The sequence below is a fragment of the Chelonoidis abingdonii genome, chromosome 10, assembly GCF_003597395.2.
Source record: "Chelonoidis abingdonii isolate Lonesome George chromosome 10, CheloAbing_2.0, whole genome shotgun sequence".
NCBI lineage: Eukaryota > Metazoa > Chordata > Testudines > Testudinidae > Chelonoidis > Chelonoidis abingdonii.
Genome location: NC_133778.1, coordinates 70,513,609 through 70,534,369, shown reverse-complemented (window position 1 = coordinate 70,534,369; position 20,761 = coordinate 70,513,609). Strand labels below are relative to the sequence as shown.

Below are 20,761 nucleotides of genomic sequence, written 5' to 3'. Positions count from 1 at the left end.
TACATTGTGTTGTTTTTGAGTGCAGTTATGTAAAATAAACCCTACATTTGTAAGTTGCACTTTCAAGATAGAGATTGCACTGCAGTACTTGTATAAGGTGAATTGAAAAACACTATTTTTTATCATTTTTAGAGTGCAAATATTTGTAATCAAAGATCATAAAAAGTGAGCATTGTGCACTTTGTATTCTATGTTGTAAATGAAATCAGTATATTTGAAAATGTAGAAAAACATTCAAAATATTTAATAAATTTCAGTTGGTATTCTATTGCTTAACAGTGCGATTAATCATGCTTAATTTTTTTGAGTTAATCGTGTGAGTTAACTGTGATTAATCAACAGCTCTAGTTTATACCCTTTAAATAATTATACACCGTTGAAGGTAGACATTTTCGTACTGGAAATAATGCATATGTTTATAATGGTGAAAGTAATTAACCATTGGAACAATTTACCAGGAGTCGTGGGAGATTGTCCGTTATTGGCCGTTTTAAAATCAAGATTGGATGTTTTTCTGAAAGATCTGCTCTAGGAATTATTTTTGGGAAGTTCTATGGCCTGTGTTTTACAGGCGGTCAAACAAACGAGCAAATAAGTAATTTTACTTTTAGAGAACCACATAATGCTTGTCTTGCCAAACTTTTGATCATTTTGATATATCTACTGAACCTTTTAAGGGTTTGGACATTTAAATATTTATCTATCTTTTAATTCTTGACAAAGGTTGCAGGGGTGTGTTTTAAAATCACTGCTGTGATTTGTCACCTTTTGTTCCATGAGTATTTTAATAAAATCCTTGTGTTATATAGTTTTGTACATGCAGACCAAGCATGCCACAGAATATATGACTGTTGGAGAAAGTTGAGAGCAGCATTACATCAGGGCCAAAAAGTAAAATTTTAGTTTGAATAGGAATCACTTGACGTTACATTTATTTTATTCTTCCCCATCCCTGCCTCAGATCCCATGTATCTTAAAATAATTATACTTTGTCCTTTTATGGTAGTTCGTTCATGGTTTTCACATTACAAACATTATTTAGTTTGAACTTCTCAATACTTGTGTAAAGTGGATATTGCTCTACACATTTTACAGATCAATAAACTCAGACCAAATAAGAGAGAGAAGGTTTCATGGTTAAGACACTAGACAGTGACTCAGGAGACTTAGATTTTATTTTTGGCTCTGCCACCTTTCCTTTGTTACTTTAGTTACGTTAAGTCGGTCTCCATTCAGCGAGGTACTTAAACTTGTGCCTAACTTAAAGCATATGTATAGTCCCACTGAATTCAGCAGAACTATTCACATGCTGATAGCTAGTCACTTGTTTTAAAGTTTTCCTTGGTCGTGGCCTTATTCTCTCTGTATCTCAATTCCCGATCTATAAAATAGGAATAATAAAACTCCTTTGTCTGTCTTGCCTATGTAGACCTTAAGGTCTTTGGGCAAGATCTTTTCTTTGTCTCACTGATCAAGAGTATGTGGTATGTATAATGCCTAGCACTATGATCTTGATCTCGGTGCCTCTAGGCACTACTGTAAAACAAATAATAAAAAAATAGACACTCTGAGACTGAGGCACTGCTAAGTGCTGTGGTAATTCGAATAATACATATTAATAAGAGAAGTCAAAAGTCTGATTCTGTGAACTGTTTGTGAGTCAGAGAGACTGGTAGGGACTACTCAACAGGACTGCCTGTGTGATCTTAGGTTCCAGGATAAGCCGTTTGTGACATGCTGTGTATTAAGGCTGAACCAGACATGTAACCCATCAGCCTTGATTGAGAGGTACCTCATCTAGCCACCAGATAGTAATGGTTCTGGCTGCATATTCAATTTTTGTTTGTTTGTTTTAATTTTGTCTGATCTGCATTTCTGAATGTATTTGTTTTGTTTTAGGTTTTCACTAAATCTGTTGGCAATGTCTATGATCTTATCTGCCTCAGTGGTCCGTGTTAGAGATGGGCTTCCGCTATCTGCCTCTACAGATTATGAGCAAAGCATGGGAGTGCAGCAATGTAGAAAATATTTTAAAACACTTTCGAAGAAGCTTGCTCAGCTTCCTGATAGATGTATGCTGAAAGCTGGCCAGTATAATATAAAGTAAGAATTTCTTTTTTTATCCTTGTAACATTCCTGAGTGGTGTTTAGTTAACAGTTGCAGTGTAGAGGTAATGAATTAAATTAAGAATAACTATCAACAATTATTTTTGTATTTGGAAATTAAAAGTTAAGACACGATAGACTTTAAAGACATTTATATTCTGGTAGAAATCCTAATTCGATGTAACCTTTATTGTTATAAATATTTGAATTATTGGCCTGTAGAGTCTTGCAAGATTAAGCATTTTTAAGATTTATTCCATTATCCTATTGGTTTCAAGGTAGCGTGTGCCATTAAAAGCCCCAGGAGCCCAGGAGACGTGTGATTAGTCCTTGGATATTCTTTGTTATGGTAATTCAAGGAAATTATGATAGTTCACATCAGACAAAGAAAAAAAACTATCAAAATATAAAATGAATGTAAAATTACTACCTTTTCAAATCATAGGTCTACATATAAAAATGTGTGATAGAATTGGGGCCAGATTTTTACAGATATGTACATGGCTAACTCATTGAAATCAGTAGGAGTCAGTGGTCTAGATACTTTTAAAAACCTGGGCTATAGAACCTAACCTGCATGCCTTGTTCACCTAAAATTACTATTGACTTCAATGGGAGCATTGCATATGTAAGGAATACAGGATTTATGCCCTTACCTTAATTTTTAACACCAACAGCAAATGTTAATTTGGATAGGCACCATGTTTTCCTACATGTGTAAAGCACCTGGCTCAGTAGAGCCTTCGTTCTGACTGGAGTATGCTAGCTGCCTCCATAATAAATAATAATAATAATATGCTATATTGCTTATAATATGTTAATATGCCATATATGTATGGTGGAAATATTCCATGATTAAATGTGCACTGTTGAGATAAACATCTTATCATTAACAGCCTAGTTTATTAATAAACAGTTATTTAGTAAACACCAAAATCTAATTTACTTTTCATCTTTTATGTACTTTACTCGCTTGGACAGTGAAACTAAAGTTTCCCTTATGGGTTTCATGCATTAACACATTGCTATTACATTTCTTTCCAGTACTTAAGGTAACTCTTTACATCGCCTGAACCCTCTATCTTTTCTATCCCTCCCCAATTTTTTAAGTTGTACTCATATTTTAAAAAAAATCTTGAAAATGTTTAAGCTGTATATGACAGATACTTGAACTAATTTTGAAACTTCTGTTTCATGAACCAATAATCAAATACAACAATTTGTTAACATCTAAGTGAAATATGTATAGGTATATACCAAATGTGAAATTGGAAGGGGGAGAGATTTTCCTTCTCCATGTCTGGATTCTGCATCCATGTCTGGATTCTGATGAAACATTCTTTCTGTGGAAGAGTTTAATACCCTCACTTTAAAAAAAAAAAAAAAAAAAAATCTGAAGAGCAGTTTTTTGCCTTGGGAATGCACCAGATGGCATGTTCTGCATTTATTCTAAATGTGCCATTCCCAGGAGAGAATACCCATGTGTTTCCCACCCCCAACGATTTTATCATAATCTCCCTCTCGTCCACACGTTAGTCCATTGCAACACACTATACACTTTTATATGTATAGGATAGCTTCTCATTCATTAATACAATTCTGTTTAAAAGAAAGACATTATCTAAAGTAATTTTTCCCTAAAACAATCTGTGGCTTTTTCAATAAATATTATTCTCTGTTTTGTGGTATATGGAACCAGTCTTGCAAAGCTGTAAGTTATCTTGACTTAATTTTGAAATTTTAAAACCATTTTTTAAATTATAGTTTTATTAGCTCTCTGGGAGTGAGCTACATGATGCTGTGCACTGAAAATTACCCCAGTGTTCTGGCTTTCTGCTTCCTGGATGAGCTTCAGAAAGAGTTCATCACCACGTACAATATGATGAGGACAAATACTGCCATCCGGCCATACTGTTTCATAGAGTTTGGTAAGGATCTGACTGCTTACTACAATAACTCTTTCAAACCTAACTCAAATTCAACTAACTATTTTAAAGAACGTACAACTTAGAACATACAAATTGCAAATATTCAGCCAAGATTATGTTTATTTAGCTTTAGAGTGATTGAGGGCCTAATCCAGCTCCCATTAAAGTCATTAGAAAGATTCCCATAGTCTTTGGTGGGAGCTGAATCTTTCCATTAACTTCAATAAGTTTTTGATCAGGTTCTGCGTGAACAAATGTGGATGAGTTTAACTTTTGCCAGTTGGTAATATGTTGAGTTGTTTGACGTTATACGTGTATCAAAATACTGAACCTATAAAGATATTGAGCTTTGTAAGCCATTTCCAAACTAAAAAATCCCAGTTGTATGTTTGCTCTTCACTGTGTAATAGTTATTTGTTCAATGCAAAGAAAGGAAGTGAAGATTTTGATTTGCTGTATACATTGAATTTTCTGTGATTCAAGCTTCGAATACCTACTACATGTGGCATTACTTGTAGCATCTCTTGCGGTTTCTGCTGATACCTGCAGTGGCTTAAAAATTATACCTTCATTTGGAGGTAAAATAATCTAGTTTTATTTATTCTAACAAAATACATTTTAGACAGAATAAAAGGAACACAAGGTGCAGAAAAATATGGTGCCTACTAAATTCATTCAATTTTCCAATGATGCTGATCCAGTCTGTTTTTTAAAGGTTTCCTTTAGAATAACCACTGCTTGCTTTCTTCCTTTTCTCCATCCTTCAATGTGTTTTCCTAGCTGTTAGTTTAGAAAGTAATTTCGTTATATTGGTGTGTTTACTGCTGAGGAGAGAAAATATAATGAATGTATTCAGCCCTAATATTTTGCAGTTTAAGTCACATTTTAAAATTAAGTGCATTTATAGCTGAAAAAAAATTACTTTATTTTTATAAGAATATTTGCTAAATTGAGAGAGAAGCTAAAGCTAGTGAAATACATCCATTATATTAGCAGTGCTTTCAGTATCATGCCGTGTAAGTCGTTAGTTTATTCACAGTCGTTAAGTAATTAGATTTCTAGAGCTTAATTTTTTATATTGCAGAATTAATTAATCCATGATATATTAGTCATAAAACAGAAATAGTATGAGAATGTTCCAAGATAAATGTAAGAATTTCAAATAATAAATTTAAATTTGTATTTTAGAAGTATATGGCCCATAAAGCCTCAGTCTGGAATGATTTAATTAACAAATGTCTATAGGGATATTTTTTTTTAATTTTACACAGATAATTTTATTCAAAGGACCAAGCAGAGATATAATAACCCACGGTCTCTGTCGACAAAGATAAATCTTGCTGACATGCAGACAGAAATCAAGCTGAGACCACCTTATCAAATTTCCATGTCTGAACTTGGTTCAACAAATGGATTTGCACACTTATCAGCTGCAGAATTTAAGGGTACTGGTAAGATATCTGCTGGTGAGTTTGGTTCCTTAATTACTATTATCGTATGTGAACCAGACACAGAGCCGTATGTTTACTTTGCTTTTTTTTAATCAAAATTAAATATGGAAAATAATGCCAAACCTGGTTTCTAGTCTGTATAAAGAACAATTGCCATGACATAGGATGTGTGTCCTTGTTTTGCAGCAGTGGCTTCAGTTAATTACTCTTCCCCTGCAGCTTCCATAGAGGGCAATTACTGATAGACTGGTTTCTAAATGAAAATATACAAGTGAAGGTAGACATTTAAATATACATTCTTTTTTTTATAAGACTCATAGATCAGTTAGTGATTTCTTTATAATGGGATCTGAAGGCATGAAAGCATTGTATTGCTGTGGGCATGTCATGGCTACTGGACTGAATGGGAAGAGCATCACATAGGGCAGGTCCTTGACATTCAAATTGAAAGTAATTATCCTGTTTAAATTCAGTACTCTTTTAAAAAAAAAAAAAAAAAAAAATGTTTGTACCTAGTACATCACATCAGTAATAGCACATTTTCATTTATTTTTGTCATGACAGTTCTATTTTAAGTCTTGATTTTTTTTCATTTATATCATGAAAAGAATAAGTGTTATAGGGTAACATTTAAAGCCCATATGATAACTAATGCATTGGTGAGTTTGGATAGTAGAGTACTACATACTGACATATGATTCTAGACTTTATCTGGTGATATTAAAAACACTTTCAAGCAGTTAAGCTCCAAATTTGGGTATTTCCCAGCAGAATAGAAGAATGAAAACAATATACTAATGCATGGATTCTACAAATGAAACTGACTAGAGAAAGTGAAACAGAATAGTCTAGTTTCAGTCTTCAAGTTCAGTGAAGTGAAAAAATTAAATTAAGTTTTCAGCACTTATTGTAATGTTAAACATTTTTCATTTAAAAAAAATCTTTGGTCCTTATGCTCATCCACATGGGCAGACTTCTGTACCATACAGTTCATCTTGCAGGATTAGGGCCTGAATTAATGACTCAAATGTGAACTCTTATTAAAGTACTGTAAAATAAGTGATCAGCTAAAATGCATACACTTTTACAAATATTAACAGTCAATTTAACTATTATGCTAGTAATTCTTTTTCAGCGATTACCTTAAACACTTCAGTTTCTTCTATTTCTACTGTAGATTTTCTCTCTACAGATGTTAAAATGCTGTTTTAGTTGAAAAAGGTACATTGCTAAGGTGTTCGTTCAGTGCCCACCACTGTGGGGTTCTGATCCTAATTGAGACTTTTAGGAGCTATCAAAGTGCAAATAATTTTCTAGTTATAATGTTGATACTGACAAAAAAAAAAATCTAACTACTGCAACAACAAAGGAGAATGTGTAATCGTGTTCAAATTATTTAGGACAATGGTACCTCTCAAGGTATGCCATATCCCTATGCTAAATCATCCAGAGCATTCTTAATATTATTGGTGACTGATGGAGAAATGTGGAAAACATTTTCAGTACCACTTCTGCTTGTATATATGTACTATACATTTTTATTATAATTCTGTGGACTTCTTTTATCACTTCTGACACTTGCACCTTTCTTCAGAGTTAATCTCCTGTTACTTATTTAACAGCCTGATGTAATCCTGTGTCTGTGGAAAAGGTTATGGTGTCACAAGGGGAGCAAATAAACTCAATAAAAATTCTCTGGATGGAGTTAATGGTTAAAAGGAAAAATACGTCTATGGCAGAGGCAGGATTATTTTTAAAAAGTGTTTTCAGGAAGCATTAGACGCTTATTTATGATACTGTTAGAATAAAAGATCCTCTGAGAACATAATAGCTTAAATTCAGTTGCAGTAAGGCACCTTTCCTTCTCTTTGCCATTCTTCCTTTCTTTTTTCTTTTGTCATGTTATCACAAGTTAAAGATTGTTTTAAAAAAACTTTAAATCAGAAGTCAGAGTTCTCTTGCTGGTTTTTGCTTGACCTGATTGTTTTAGAAGTATTCTTGACATTTCTCAATTTTCCTGTCATATTTTCATTTAATTGGTTTATCCTTCCTCTCTATTGTACATATTTGTCTCTTCTCTTCTTCCTTTCTGGAATCTACCTGGTTGCAGACTCTCCCTCTCAAGGCCTATACATCCAGGGAAGATCATACCCTGTTTTTTCTCCCAATATTTAAGTTTTAGCTGCCTTTTGCTCCTGATAGAAAGGACCATTGAATACTATAGTGTTTGAAGTGTAATTATTCCTTTAATACAAGTCCTTTATTTTAGAGCAGTTCCAGAATTGCACAGGTCAGCTGCTTGCTCAAATATAAGCTTGCGACCATCTCCCAGAGTAAGGACTTTCCTAAAAAATCTTCGCTGTCTGTCTGATACCTATGCAGCAGGTCAGACTTCCCCGTTTCTCTTCTGTTCCATGGATAACTTTTCCAAATGTGACCTTCCTTGCTCAAAGTCCCACAATTTTTTTGCTTTCTCATTCAGGTATCAGTTTTGTGGTGAGCGAGTTACATGTCTTAAACCACTTCAGCTAGTAAGTGGTGCTAAATAGACACAGGCCAAATTCTGTTTTGTTACGAGTGTAACTTCAGAACAAAATTTGACCCATTAACTGTAGCTATAATGGTAAAGCATTTGACATTACTAGGATAGATACAGCTATTGGGCATATTGCTGATGTTGAACAATATTTAGAGTCTAGGCTTATTAAAATGTTGTTCAATTGGTTGAAAATTGGAATCATTTCTTTAGAGACTGTTCTGTATAATGAATAAACTAAAGCTATCTTTTTTAATGTAGAGGGTATGCATCATGCAAACTCCTGAGATTATCTTTAAAGCAAAATACTCTCAGGTTTCATCATGCTTTAGAAATGTAGTGATAACATGCTGTTAATTTGTTGTATACATTTGTCAGGTTTTAAATATTTTTAAAGCTTAGAAACTGACATTAGAAAAAAAAGTTAAGGTGCCATTAACTTTCCTACTTTTAAAATAAGGAATTGCGGTAGAACTGGTGCAGTCTCTCAGATCAGTGAAACTAAGAGGTACTCACTGTATAAATGAATAAAAATAGTACATTGAGGTTTACACATAATAAGGTAAACAGCAATAAAACATACTACACATCTAGCAGAAGGCCGTGTTACACTTCTTGGAGCTATCTTAAGTCACTAAAAAGTTGAGTGCTCGATATTTCAATCACAATATTACATTACATTTTTTAAATGGCAGCTGAGGAGGGAGGGCAGGACAAATGTGAATAAATTTAAAGTAATTCCTTACAGGGAATGTACAAGTTCTGACATCAGAATTTGTGCGTTTTTTGATTCCAGGCCTATACCAAAAACTCACTAATTTAGTGATTTATCTGCTGTCTCCTCTTAAGAGTTTGTAAACTGAACAGGCTGATGAACCTAGTGGCTCTTGCACAGCTTGTCTTTTTCTCTGCCATCTTTAACTGACATTCTAAATTCCATTGTGCATTTATTTGCTCTCTGGTGCTTAGCTCTTTTGACAACAGAATGTGTAATCCCTTGAGCTTAATAGCGTTAGCAATGGTGTAGATTGTCCTTAGAGTGCCTGAAAATTTTTAAAGAAAAAATATTGAAATGTTCTAACACTTGTGCACAAAATTGCTGATTTTCACTGACAAAACTGTTGACTTTTTCAGAATAAGACATCCCTCATTTTTGTGTTATCAAAATGTAACATTCCTGATTAGTATCAGAGGGGTAGCCGTGTTAGTCTGGATCTGTAAAAGCAGCAGAGAATCCTGTGGCACCTTATAGACTAACAGACATTTTGGAGCGTGAGCTTTTGTGGGTGAATACCCACTTCGTCAGACGCAGGTAGTGGAAATTTCTGTAGGGCCAGCGCTGCAGTGTGTCCACACTGACAGCGACCAGCGCTGCAGTGTGTCCACATTTGCAGCATTTGCAGCGCTGTGTGAGTGGTGCATTGTGGGCAGCTATCCCACAGAGCACCTCGTCCCATTTTGCGCTGTGGGTTGTGGGAAGGGGACGGAAGGGTGCGGGTTCATTCGCTTCCTGTTCCAACGACCCGTGGTGCATCGCTTCCCTTTTCAGCCGTGTTGGTGCCATTGTGAGTCTGCCGCGTGATTTCAGTAAGAAATGGAGCCCGAGCTGCTGAGGACTTTGCTGATGAATGTTGCCGCACATCACGTCTGGCAGTTGAGCTATTCCTTATGCTCCAAAGTGACAGTGAGGAGAGCTCAGATGATGAAATAGATTCGGCTGACGCGCCTGACACTAAATTGCTTGTGGCAGTAACGGACGTGCTCAGCACCGTGGAACGCCGCCTTTGGGCTCGGGAAACAAGCACTGAGTGGTGGGATCACATCGTCATGCAAGTCTGGGATGACGAGCAGTGGCTGCAGAACTTTAGGATGAGAAAAGCCACTTTCATGGGACTGTGTGCTGAGCTCGCCCCAACCCTGCAGCGCAAGGACACGAGACTGAGAGCTGCCCTGTCACTGGAGAAGCGGGTGGCTATTGCAGTCTGGAAGCTGGCAACTCCAGACAGCTACCGATCGGTCGCAAACCAGTTTGGAGTGGGAAAGTCGACCGTTGGAATAGTGGTGATGCAAGTTTGCAGGGCCATTAATCGCATCCTGCTAAGAAGAACCGTGACTCTGGGGAATGTGCAGGACATTGTGGATGGCTTTGCACAAATGGGTTTCCCTAACTGTGGAGGGGCAATAGATGGGACGCATATTCCTATTCTGGCACCACCCCACCTGGCATCCGAGTACATTAATCGGAAGGGGTATTCTCTATGGTTCTCCAGGCGCTTTGTGGATCACCGTGGGCGTTTCACTGACATTTACACAGGATGGCCTGGAAAGGTGCATGATGCACGCATCTTTCGGAACAGTGGCATGTTCAGGAAGCTGCAGGCAGGGACTTTTTTCCCAGACAGGAAGATCACAGTGGGGGAACGTCGAAATGCCCATTGTGATCCTTGGAGACCCTGCTTACCCGTTAATGCCTTGGCTCATGAAACCGTATACAGGGAAGCTTGACAGGAGCAAGGACCGGTTCAACTACAGGCTGAGCCGGTGCAGAATGACTGTGGAGTGTGCTTTTGGCCGTTTAAAGGGGAGATGGAGAAGTCTCTACGGGAAGCTAGACGTGGGGAAAGCAGCATCCCAGCGATTATAACCGCGTGCTGTATCCTCCATAATATTTGTGAAGGAAGGGTGAAACCTTCAGTGACGAATGGACCTCCGAGGTTCAACGCCTGGAGGCTGAATTTGCACAGCCAGAGAGCAGGGCTACTAGAGAGGCCCAGCACACTGCTTCAGGATTAGGGATGCCTTAAAGGAGCACTTTGAGGCTGAAAGCCAACAGTAATGTTGGGTGCCTTCCACAGCAGTTAAGTGCAGTGGTTGCAATGATTTGCAGTGCCTATTTTTCACTTGTGGTACAGTATGTTTAACTTTCTGTAATAATAAAAACTGTTTTAAAAAGACAAGAAATCCTTTATTAAAAATACAGTACATAAAACAGGCAGGGGGGTAGGGTGATGAGCAGTAAAGTCAGAGGTTTGAATATGTCCTTCCTTGAGTGCTGTGCAATGCCTGCTGCACTTGAGGATTAATATGCTGCATGGTGATGGGGGTTGATGCATAGGGTAAGGGTCGTAGTTATCAGGGCTGTGAGGTGAACGTATGGTGTTGGGGGCAGTGGTGGTGGTAAGAACCAGGATGCTGGAGAGGGTGTTTTGAGGAAACAGTGGGGCACAATGGGTTGAGTTTTGGGATGGGGTGAGGAAGGCACGGTAGTGCTCTGCCTGCATGTCTAGCATTGACTGCATGAGGTCTGTGTGGCGTTCCATGATGCTTAGCAGCCGATCTGTGCTTCTCTTGGTAGCCAATTCCTTTCTCTTGGGCAGCCTTCTCCTTTATCTTGGCAGCCTGTTTCTTTTTTCATGCTTTCCTTATCCCTCCAGTCTTGCAACTTTTATTTTATCTGTGGAATACAGATTCATAACTGCTTTCACCATCTCTTCCTTACTCTTCCTTGGTTTTTTTTTCTTAAGTTTCGCGATTTTCAGAAGTCTGCGCTGATGGAGCAGTATTCAAGGTCACTTTAAAAAAACAGAGAGAGAGAACAGTTTTACATTACTAAGAGCAGCATTGTTTTTAAGAGTATTTGTAGCTAGCATCATTTCACTTGGGAAGCCATAGGTCATGAGTGGAAAGCATAGCTACAGGAAGAGGAAGCAGGACAGCTGCGGCTCACCTGAGGGACATGGGGCGTGAGTTTCTCTGGACACGCGTTCTCACTGGGGAAAGCAAAGAGCAGCTACAGGGGGGTGAACTGCCACAGCAGGTACTCCTCAGAGGGAACATCTTGCACACGCGCTCTCACCTGGGAAGGGGTGGGGGGGCTCTTCACTCTGGAAGCCATGGGGTTTCTGTGACTTGGGAAAGCAAAAGAGCAGCTACAGGGAAAGAATAACACTGAACCCTCCACCCACATCTGCCACAGCAGGTACTCAGAGCCATCTTGCACACGCGGCTCACCTGGGAAGGGGGGGGGGGTTGCTTCACTCTGGAAGCCATGGGGGTTTTCTGTGACTTGGGAAAGCAAAGAGCAGCTACAGGGAAATCAATGGGCTATTCCACATCTAGGCATGCTTGCAGGCAGCCATAGCCCCCCCTGCTCCCAAAACATTTGCATCCTTATAATAAAAGCTTCTTACCGGGAAACAGGCTCCTCTGCTGGTTCCTCACTCCAAGTCCCGCGGCTGTGACTGCTAGCTTCTTCCTGGCTGGAAAATAGGTCTCCCTGGCGCAATGGCCTGGGAGTCTCTCAAACACCTCAAAACACTGATGAGATCCCTGCAGCTCGGCAGTGCTCCATGCTGGGGCTCCTTGGGTGTGGAGCATGGTCACTGGTAAGGCTTGATCTGAACTGCACTCCGCCTGGCTGAGCACCAGGGAGGGATTTTTAAAATTCCCGGGACATTTTAAAGGGCGGGTCACCTGAGCCCAGGGCAGTGGAGTGCGAAAGCGATGACCAGAGAGGCTGAAAGTATGCTGGGATACCTCTCCCTGATGCACCAGCGTGTGCATTCAGCATGCGCTTGGATCTTGCTACACCTGTAGGGAGGACCCAGGTGGTACAGCCAGCGCTGCAGCAGAGTTGCAGCGCTGGCTGGGCTTTGTAAGTGTGATTACCGTGTAAAGTACAGCGCTGTAACCCCCTCACAGCGCTGCAACTTGCAAGTGTACCAAGGCCTTTGTTTAGTCCAGAGCTGATGATGTCAAATTTGCAGATGCACTGAAGTCTCAGCAGTTTCATACCTTTGAAGTCTGGTTCCTGAAGTTTTTTATGCTGCAGGCTGGCCACCTTAAGGTCTGCTATACGTGTGGCCATGGGAGGTTACAAACTCATAAGTTTACAAGACTTTCTCTGTCCAGGGAGCGTTGAAGTGGCTTCTTACAGGTTTTTGTATCTTGCTCATTCGTGATATCTGATTTGCGTTCATTTATCCCTTTTCCGCAGTGGACTGTCCAGTTTGGCGAATTTGTACATGTAGCAGAGGGGCATTGCGGCATATGATGGTGTATATTACATGGTGGGACTTGGCAGGTGAATTGAAACCAGTGCCTGTAAAGGTGGCCTTGATCTGCGTTAGGTCCTGTGATTGGTCGTGATCGCTGTGTAGATATGTTGGGCAGAGTTTGGCATCGAGGTTTGTTTGCATGGATTGGTGTCTTGACCGCATACTGCTCTAACCCCTCAGGGTACAGTTTGACCAACACCTAAAAAAGGCTTCTCCACCAAGCATTCTCAAAACTACATACCCCGCCACGAGAAAATTAGGAAAACAGATTCAACGGTCAGAGCCAGACGTTTGTACCCAGAAGCCTCCTATCCTGGCAAGACAAACCCAAGAAAGACAACCAACAGGGGACTCCACTGGCCAATCACTATCCCGCCCCACGCTAAAACGGCTCCAACGGCCATCGATCAGGGATCTACCAACCCATCCTGGACAATGATCCCAAACTTTCACAGGTCTTGGGTGGCAGGCCAATCCTTGCCCACCAGACAACCTGCCCAACCTGAAACGTATTCTCACCAGCAACTGCACACCGTACCATAGTAACTCTAGCTCAGGAACCAATCCAATGCAACAAACCTCGATGCCAACTCTGCCGCAATATCTACACCAGCGACACCATCACAGGACCTAACCAGATCAGCCACCCATCACTGGTTCATTCACCTGCACGTCCACCAAGTAAATATACGCCATCATATGCCAGCAATGCCCCTCTGCTATGTACATCGGCCAAACTGGACAGTCACTACGGAAAAGGATAAATGGACACAAATCAGATATCAGGAATGGCAATATACAAAAACTGTAGGAGAGCACTTTCAACCTCCCTGGCCACACTATAGCAGACCTTAAGGGTGCCATCCTGCAGCAAAAAAACTTCAGGACCAGACTTCAAGAGAAACTGCTGAGCTTCAGTTCATCTGCAAATTTGACACCATCAGCTCTGGACTAAACAAAGACTGTGAATGGCTTGCCAATTACAGAACCAGTTTCTCCTCCCTTGGTTTTCACACCTCTACTTGCTAGAACAGGGCCCCTCCTCCCTGTGAACTAACCTCGTTATCTCTAGCTTGCTTGCTAGCATATATATACCTACCCCTGGAAATTTCCACTACCTGCATCTGACGAAGTGGGTATTCACCCACGAAAGCTCACGCTCCAAAACGTCTGTTAGTCTATAAGGAACCTCAGCATTCCTGATTAGAATATGTGGGTGTGGCTTTCCACGCTCTACTCATAAAACTCAACAAGAGCTGAACTAATTTTACCCAACAGTTTAAATAAATGCAATTTGGCTGAGACTAAAATTTCAGCCAAAAAAACCTCCAAAAGTTTGAGAAAAGTTATAAGTAATTGAAGAAATTAGACTGGAAATTGGCATCCAACATTAACTTTAGTAGTTGCCACATCTAATGTGTCTCGTGGTTAGAATAAAAATAAGTTATCAAAGTTGAGCATCAAAGTATTTTTTTTGTTTAAAACAAAAACATATGTTAAGTCTAGTACAAATTAGTTATAACAAAACAGATATGTTGAGCATAATAAAGTTAGGGCACAATGACACTCGAATAGTCTTATGTGCTTATCAGGCGAAATAGCTTTTTGTCATTTTTTTGTGTGGTTTCTGTAACTTTCTGAACTGTTTGGAGAGCCTTTGTCTGCAGCTGTTAAGTGCAAACAACCAGGATTGACACCCCTTCTATCTTAATGTTACAGTTCGTTAACTTCATTGTTTGCACCTTTACACTTCACTGATTTAAACAAAATGATTTAAGTATGTGAACCTCTTGTGCCCTACCCCATGTTGCATAGACTGTTATGGATTTTGTGTTGGATTCCCTCTCCCCCTGCCATATTTGGCTTCTTTTATTTGTTAGGGAAAAGCACAATAATGATTGATACACATCTACTGTGTATTTGCAGCCATTTGGGTAACTGTGTCCCCTGATAAGCACAAATAAATGCGTGCAGAGAAATGTATATTTTCAAATCCCTTTCTGTATTTTGTTTTTAATATAATCAGAGACTTCTGAATCACAGCTGGAAAGTATGCATCCTATTGTAGTACAAATAAAATCTGGAACTACAGCTAGTTTCTTTATTTGTATCTCTGGTAGCATTTACAGCCGGTGTGCTTTGCTGTAGTGGTAAGTAATAAGCTTTGCCTCACAGCATTTCGTTCAGCAAACAAGTTAAATCAGTCCTGATAGCCCTTACTAATGCATTAGTGTTAAAGAAGAGTGGAAGTTGTGAAAGGAGCTCTCAGGTAGCTGGTTGCTAATTTTGGACAAATTTTACCAGCAAGTACATTATTGGGTATTGATTTACTGGCATGTTTGAACAGTCTACAGCACCGTGCTGAATAAACTGGATATCTCAAGTTAAATTTCTTTTTTAACAAAGACATTATTTCAACTAAAGGACAGAATTGATGTTCCTTAAAGTATATTTTATCAAATCTTTCACTCTTTATAGAATTTTACATATACGCATTAAAGTTTACCATCTTTAATTATGTGTTTTTGAGCAGGAAGAAGTCACTGAAAAATAAGATTTATATTTTTCTAAACTTTAAGGAAAATGCTTTGATTTATTTCATACTATTTTTTTCCTGTGCCTTGCAGCTCCTCATCAACGACTGGAAGCCGTTACTCTGCCAGGGATTGTTTCATTTATACTGAGCCTGTTATGTGGGGCTTTGAATTTAATTAGAGGGTTTCATGCCATAGAAAGTCTTCTGCAGGTACTGTACCATGTTTACAACTCTGTAGTGGGGAAGAACTGAAATCAAAGTGCCATGTTTATGCAAAATATCAATCATAATTAGCTCATATAAACTTTACAGTATGAACCAAATCCTTCTACCCTAATTCATATGAATGTTTCTATTGATTTCAGACCCAAAATGTATATTATTACTCCTGAGGGAATTACACGCACAGAATTCATGTTTGGTGCAGAATTTTTTTATTTCCTGCAGAAAATATATTCTGCCCAAGAAGTGCTGCAGTTCTGCATTTTGCCCACCAGAGGCCACTGTGGCATCAGAACAGCCGGCTGACAAGTAGTAACAGCTAGCAGCCAGCCGCCTTCATTACAGCAGCCTGCCCGTGGAGCCAGGTTAGGTGGCAGAGTGGGACACATGGGGCTGCTGTGGGGGTCAGAGATTGGGGTCAGAAGGGCTAGTGGGGGGACAGACGGGGGTATGGGCTGAGGAGCTAGTGAGGTGACAGCACTGAGCCAAGGGCTGAATGGGAGGGGGGCTCCAGGGCCACATGGGGATTGGGGCAGGGTTTCCAGGGCCACATGGAGACAGGGGCAGATGTGCCTGACTGAATGGGAGAGGCTTGATGTCAGCCAGGGTCCACATGGGCGAAGCTCCTCAACTCCCTAACAATTCCCCCCCCACACACACAAAAAACAAACAAAAAAAACCTGCTCCATACTTTTCCCACCCACACCTAACAACCCTCCAGACTCACTCCCAGGCTCCTTCCCTCTACCTTAGCTCCTCCATTACCCTTGACTCCCCCAAGCCTTTGCACTGCTTTTGAGAGGTGCGGAAAATACATTTCTATATTGTAGTTTAAATGAATTACTCAACTTTCTGTATTAATATATCTACTAAGGAATCTGTTTGTCCAAAAACATTTCCTGAATCTTTTTTTTTGTCTGTATTGTTAGACATACTTGCTGATAGGTATTTTCAAATAAATTACCAAAATAATTGAAACCTGAGTGATCATATTGTGTTGTTTTGACAAATAAAATATGCAGAATTTATTTTTTGGCACAGAATTCCCCCAGGAGTAATATTCTATATCCATTATTGAGTGTGTACAGGAAGAGATGTTCAAAGGTGCCTAATGGAGTTTGTAAATCAGTGGAAGATGGGCAGCTTACTTCCTTAGATACTTTTGCAGATCCCACCAGTACAGGGTATAGACTGCTGTTTTCCAAATCCATGCCATAATGATAAAATTTGAAAAGCCACTTTTTCATAGGTGTCTGTTATCCATAAAGCTCGAGCAAAATGATATGCCTTCAAAATTTGGATAGTCTAGCCCGTTGTCAGTAAGGAACCACAGAACCATGGGTCTTTGAAGGATTTTTGTAACCAGGACCTTTGTTCCTTTGAGAATAAAATGAAAAATTATGTACTTGGTTATGGGAAGTTCCGTCCCTTTAGAAATATATTTGCATTTGATATTGTGATTCATGACCTTGCAATGAATAAGAGGTTTTTCTTTGTACACCATTACTTCTGTAAGTTACATTGCCATTGATGATATGTACTGAACGGAGGATACTGTGCTGTTAGAAGGGCACATCTTCTGATGGTGTAAATTGTCATAACTCCATTGAAGTCAGTGAAGCTATGACAATAGACAGCTGCTGAGTATCTGCCCCAGTTAAAACCTTAAACTGAGATCCTCTTGTGGTGGTTGTCCTAGTGGAAGATGAAGATCCTGTGGTGGCTTTCAAAAGGCGTAGGGGGAATCTTACTATTTATGTTAATATTCTCTCAGTAAAGTAAATTCAGGTGTATAAGACTTTGTTCACTATTCCTTCATAATCACAGCATTATCAGTGTTTGCTTAATCACTTTTTAAGGACACTGGTTACCTAAAATATGAAAGATGGTGTGTGCATTCTAATTGTGTTCTGTATACATACTTGTGTATTAATTTAAACATTAAGAGTTGAGGCCCAGGGTATTTCCTGAAGATTAATGAATGGCTGGGAGGAGTTGATGAAAATGCCCTGTGCCAAGGTCATTGTTGCTATTACAAACTGAAAATGAGAATAAAGCCAAGGTATATGGATTTTTTTTAATGCATTATGTGGCATTTCTAGAGAATTAATGCCCTGTTCCTTCACAAATCATATTTCTTATATATTATGTACATATAAATAATATTTCCTGAATGCTTTATTGCCATGCCATTAGGTTTATAAATATAAATTACAGTACAGAGTTGCACAAATAGCGGACAGAATTTCACCTTTTAAATTGTATAATATCTATGTTACTTATTCTGTTTCTAAGGGAACAGAGCTGCAGAAGGATATTTCAGTGTAGAATTAACCTATATAACCAATAATGATGGCCAATTCAGTTTCTTTCGATGGTGGATAGTGATTTACAGATGGAATATAGTGTTTAGTATTTAATTCCTGGCAGTTTGGAGCCACCCAAAATAAGTGAAATGAAGAGGAACTTAAAATTAACATGGAATAAATCTATAAAGGTCAAGGCAGAAGTCATCTGAACACAATGTTAAATGGAAGTTTAACTCCAGGGGGAAAAAACCCTCCCATTTCAAAGGTTCCTTCTGAATTTAGAATACTTTCCTTTTTAATCAATAATTCATTTAGAGGTTACAAAACTACTTTGTAACGTGTAGTTACATTGTACTGGATTCTGTTGTGACTGTGAGGTGAAAGTTTTTATAATCTGTTGAAGTTCTGTTCCTGGACATAAATTTTGTGTGCGGAAATACAGATTTATTTTTTTTAATAACCAAAGCTACAGATGAGAGAACTTCAGGCTAAATGTGTTTTCAAGAGAGGGGGGCTGTAGTTCCAAATGGACCAGCTTCCTTTAGAAATGGAATTCTCCTTGATGAAAAACAGATTGCATGAGTGCCCTTGTTCATATGGGAAAGTTTCTGATTGTGGCAGATGTTTGTTTGAAAAACATGAAAATGCAGTCTAGAATAATCACTGACAGTGTAAATTTATTCTGCTCAGCTTTATGGAAAATATTAAAACCTATTTGAATATATTAGAAGAAATAAGTCTGTTTAACGAAAAGCAACTTAAAGTGAGAAGATCTGTAATTTTAAGTTAATTTTTTTTATTGTTCTGCTTAAAAGAAATTCAATTTGTTATCCATATAACTGTTTATGAATGATCTTTGTCTAGTAAATAGTCATGCTTTTGTTTGTTCTCTCTTCTATTAATGTATGTTTGCCTGCATTGTTTTCTACATAGAATTTTAGCACACCCTAGTGGACAGTTTGTATTTTTCAGTTTACACAGTTTCCATTTTGTGATGTTATATTAAGACAGTTATACAAATTGTTACTTCTTCTACTTCCCATCATTTAGACTAGGATTTTCAAATTAACCTAGGGAAACTAGGTGCCCAAAGCTGCAGATGAGCCTCCCTTAGTGTTTTTTGAGAATCTTAACATTAGGTGTGTGCTGTGCTGAATAGAAATAGTAAGCAAGGATAATTAGGATATTTTGGACCCTCCTAACTTAGTTCCGTGGAGAGAGAAATAAGTGATGCCTTCTAATTTCTCCACTATAGTTTTGGTACAGGAGGTAATTCTAAATTTGGATTATTTTTAATTAGAGCTAGAAGTTATTTGTGTACACCATGCATATCTTGTGTATTTACTTTTGTTGAAATACGTTGTTCTTTTCACAGAACGAGGGTGAAGATTTTAGTTATGTCATTGCGTTTTTCCTTGGAACAGCAGCCTGCTTGTATCAGGTAAATTCTTCCTGCTGCATATTGCAATAGTCTTCAGAAGCATTATTTAGTCGTGTACAAATATTATCAAGTTTTGTTAAATATTGTGTATATTTGAATGGATTGACTTTAACAGTAACCTCTGCTCTTATTTTGGTGGTGATAAGAGATCACAGCATAGGCTGATGCCTGTGTCCTTGATTCTGGGCTATTGTTTTCTGGGATTGTCTTTTCCCAGTTATTTATCAAGAGATAGGGATGTGTTTGGCTCCTTCCGGTGCTGATATTAGGATTGCTGTATGATTCAGCATCATAGAATCATAAAAGTTAAAGATGAAACTGACATTTTAGGTTCCTTTTTTTCCATCTTCCTGGGCAAATACAGGTTTTGTTCCTACAGTGTTATTCCCAGGTTAGCTTGTAAATGTCACAAGGGACAGGGAATCCTTCACTTCTCCAAAATGACTATTACACAGGCTAATACATCTCACCATTTGGAAGTTTTCCCTGATACGCAGTCTTCCTTTTCCTCTCCTCGGTGTTATCTCACTGTTCCTCGTTATACACTGTTCCTTGTTAGTTTCTATCCCACTACGTAGTAATCCTCCTTCTTTGATATTTGTGCTCTTAATATATTGTTAAATTTTTAGCAAATCCCTCTTCTCTCTTAGTTGCTTAGCTAAACTATACATAATTAACTCTCTGTCTTTCCATATAAGTCAATTGTCACAGTCCCTTCATAAGCATTATGGCTGTTCACTGAATTCTCGGTAATTGTTGCTTATCTGTCTGGTATTGATGAGCCCAAAACTAAATGCACTATTTCAAGTGTGGTCATTTTTGGGATTATCACCTCACTGCTTCATAACATAATGTGCGTTCAGTCAGAAATCTCACTCCCTCTTTTGCTGCTATATCACATTGCTTACTTGTACGTAATTGCTGTAAACTACAATCCCTTCCATAGGTGTCTTTCAGCAGCAGTCTAACTGGCCCAGAATTTACCTCTGTGATCTCCACCTGTCACTTGTCTAGTTCGACTGTAGTTTCTGTCCTTTCTTTTACAGGACACAATTAACCTTCATACAGTAACTCTTGTTTAAAATTGTAGTTATATTCCTGAAAAATGCTACTTTAAGTGAACCAATGTTAAGCGAATCCAATTTCCCCATAAGAATTAATGTAAATGGGGGGGG

At 38.6% G+C, this 20,761-nt stretch overlaps 1 protein-coding gene across 6 annotated transcripts in view; it reads left to right on the top strand.

Annotated features, from left to right (window-relative positions):
* The window catches only part of SEC22A (SEC22 homolog A, vesicle trafficking protein), a 38,135-nt gene that overhangs the window by 6,235 nt on the left and 11,139 nt on the right, over nt 1–20,761 (top strand). For all 6 annotated transcript variants that reach the window (XM_032797052.2, XM_075070299.1, XM_032797050.2 and 3 more), the window contains 5 exons: nt 1,900–2,103; nt 3,871–4,034; nt 5,306–5,500; nt 15,706–15,824; nt 19,521–19,586. In XM_032797052.2, coding sequence (XP_032652943.1) covers nt 1,922–2,103; nt 3,871–4,034; nt 5,306–5,500; nt 15,706–15,824; nt 19,521–19,586 — 726 coding nt within the window. In that variant the 5' untranslated portion in view covers nt 1,900–1,921. The remainder of the gene's footprint in view (nt 1–1,899; nt 2,104–3,870; nt 4,035–5,305; nt 5,501–15,705; nt 15,825–19,520; nt 19,587–20,761) is intronic.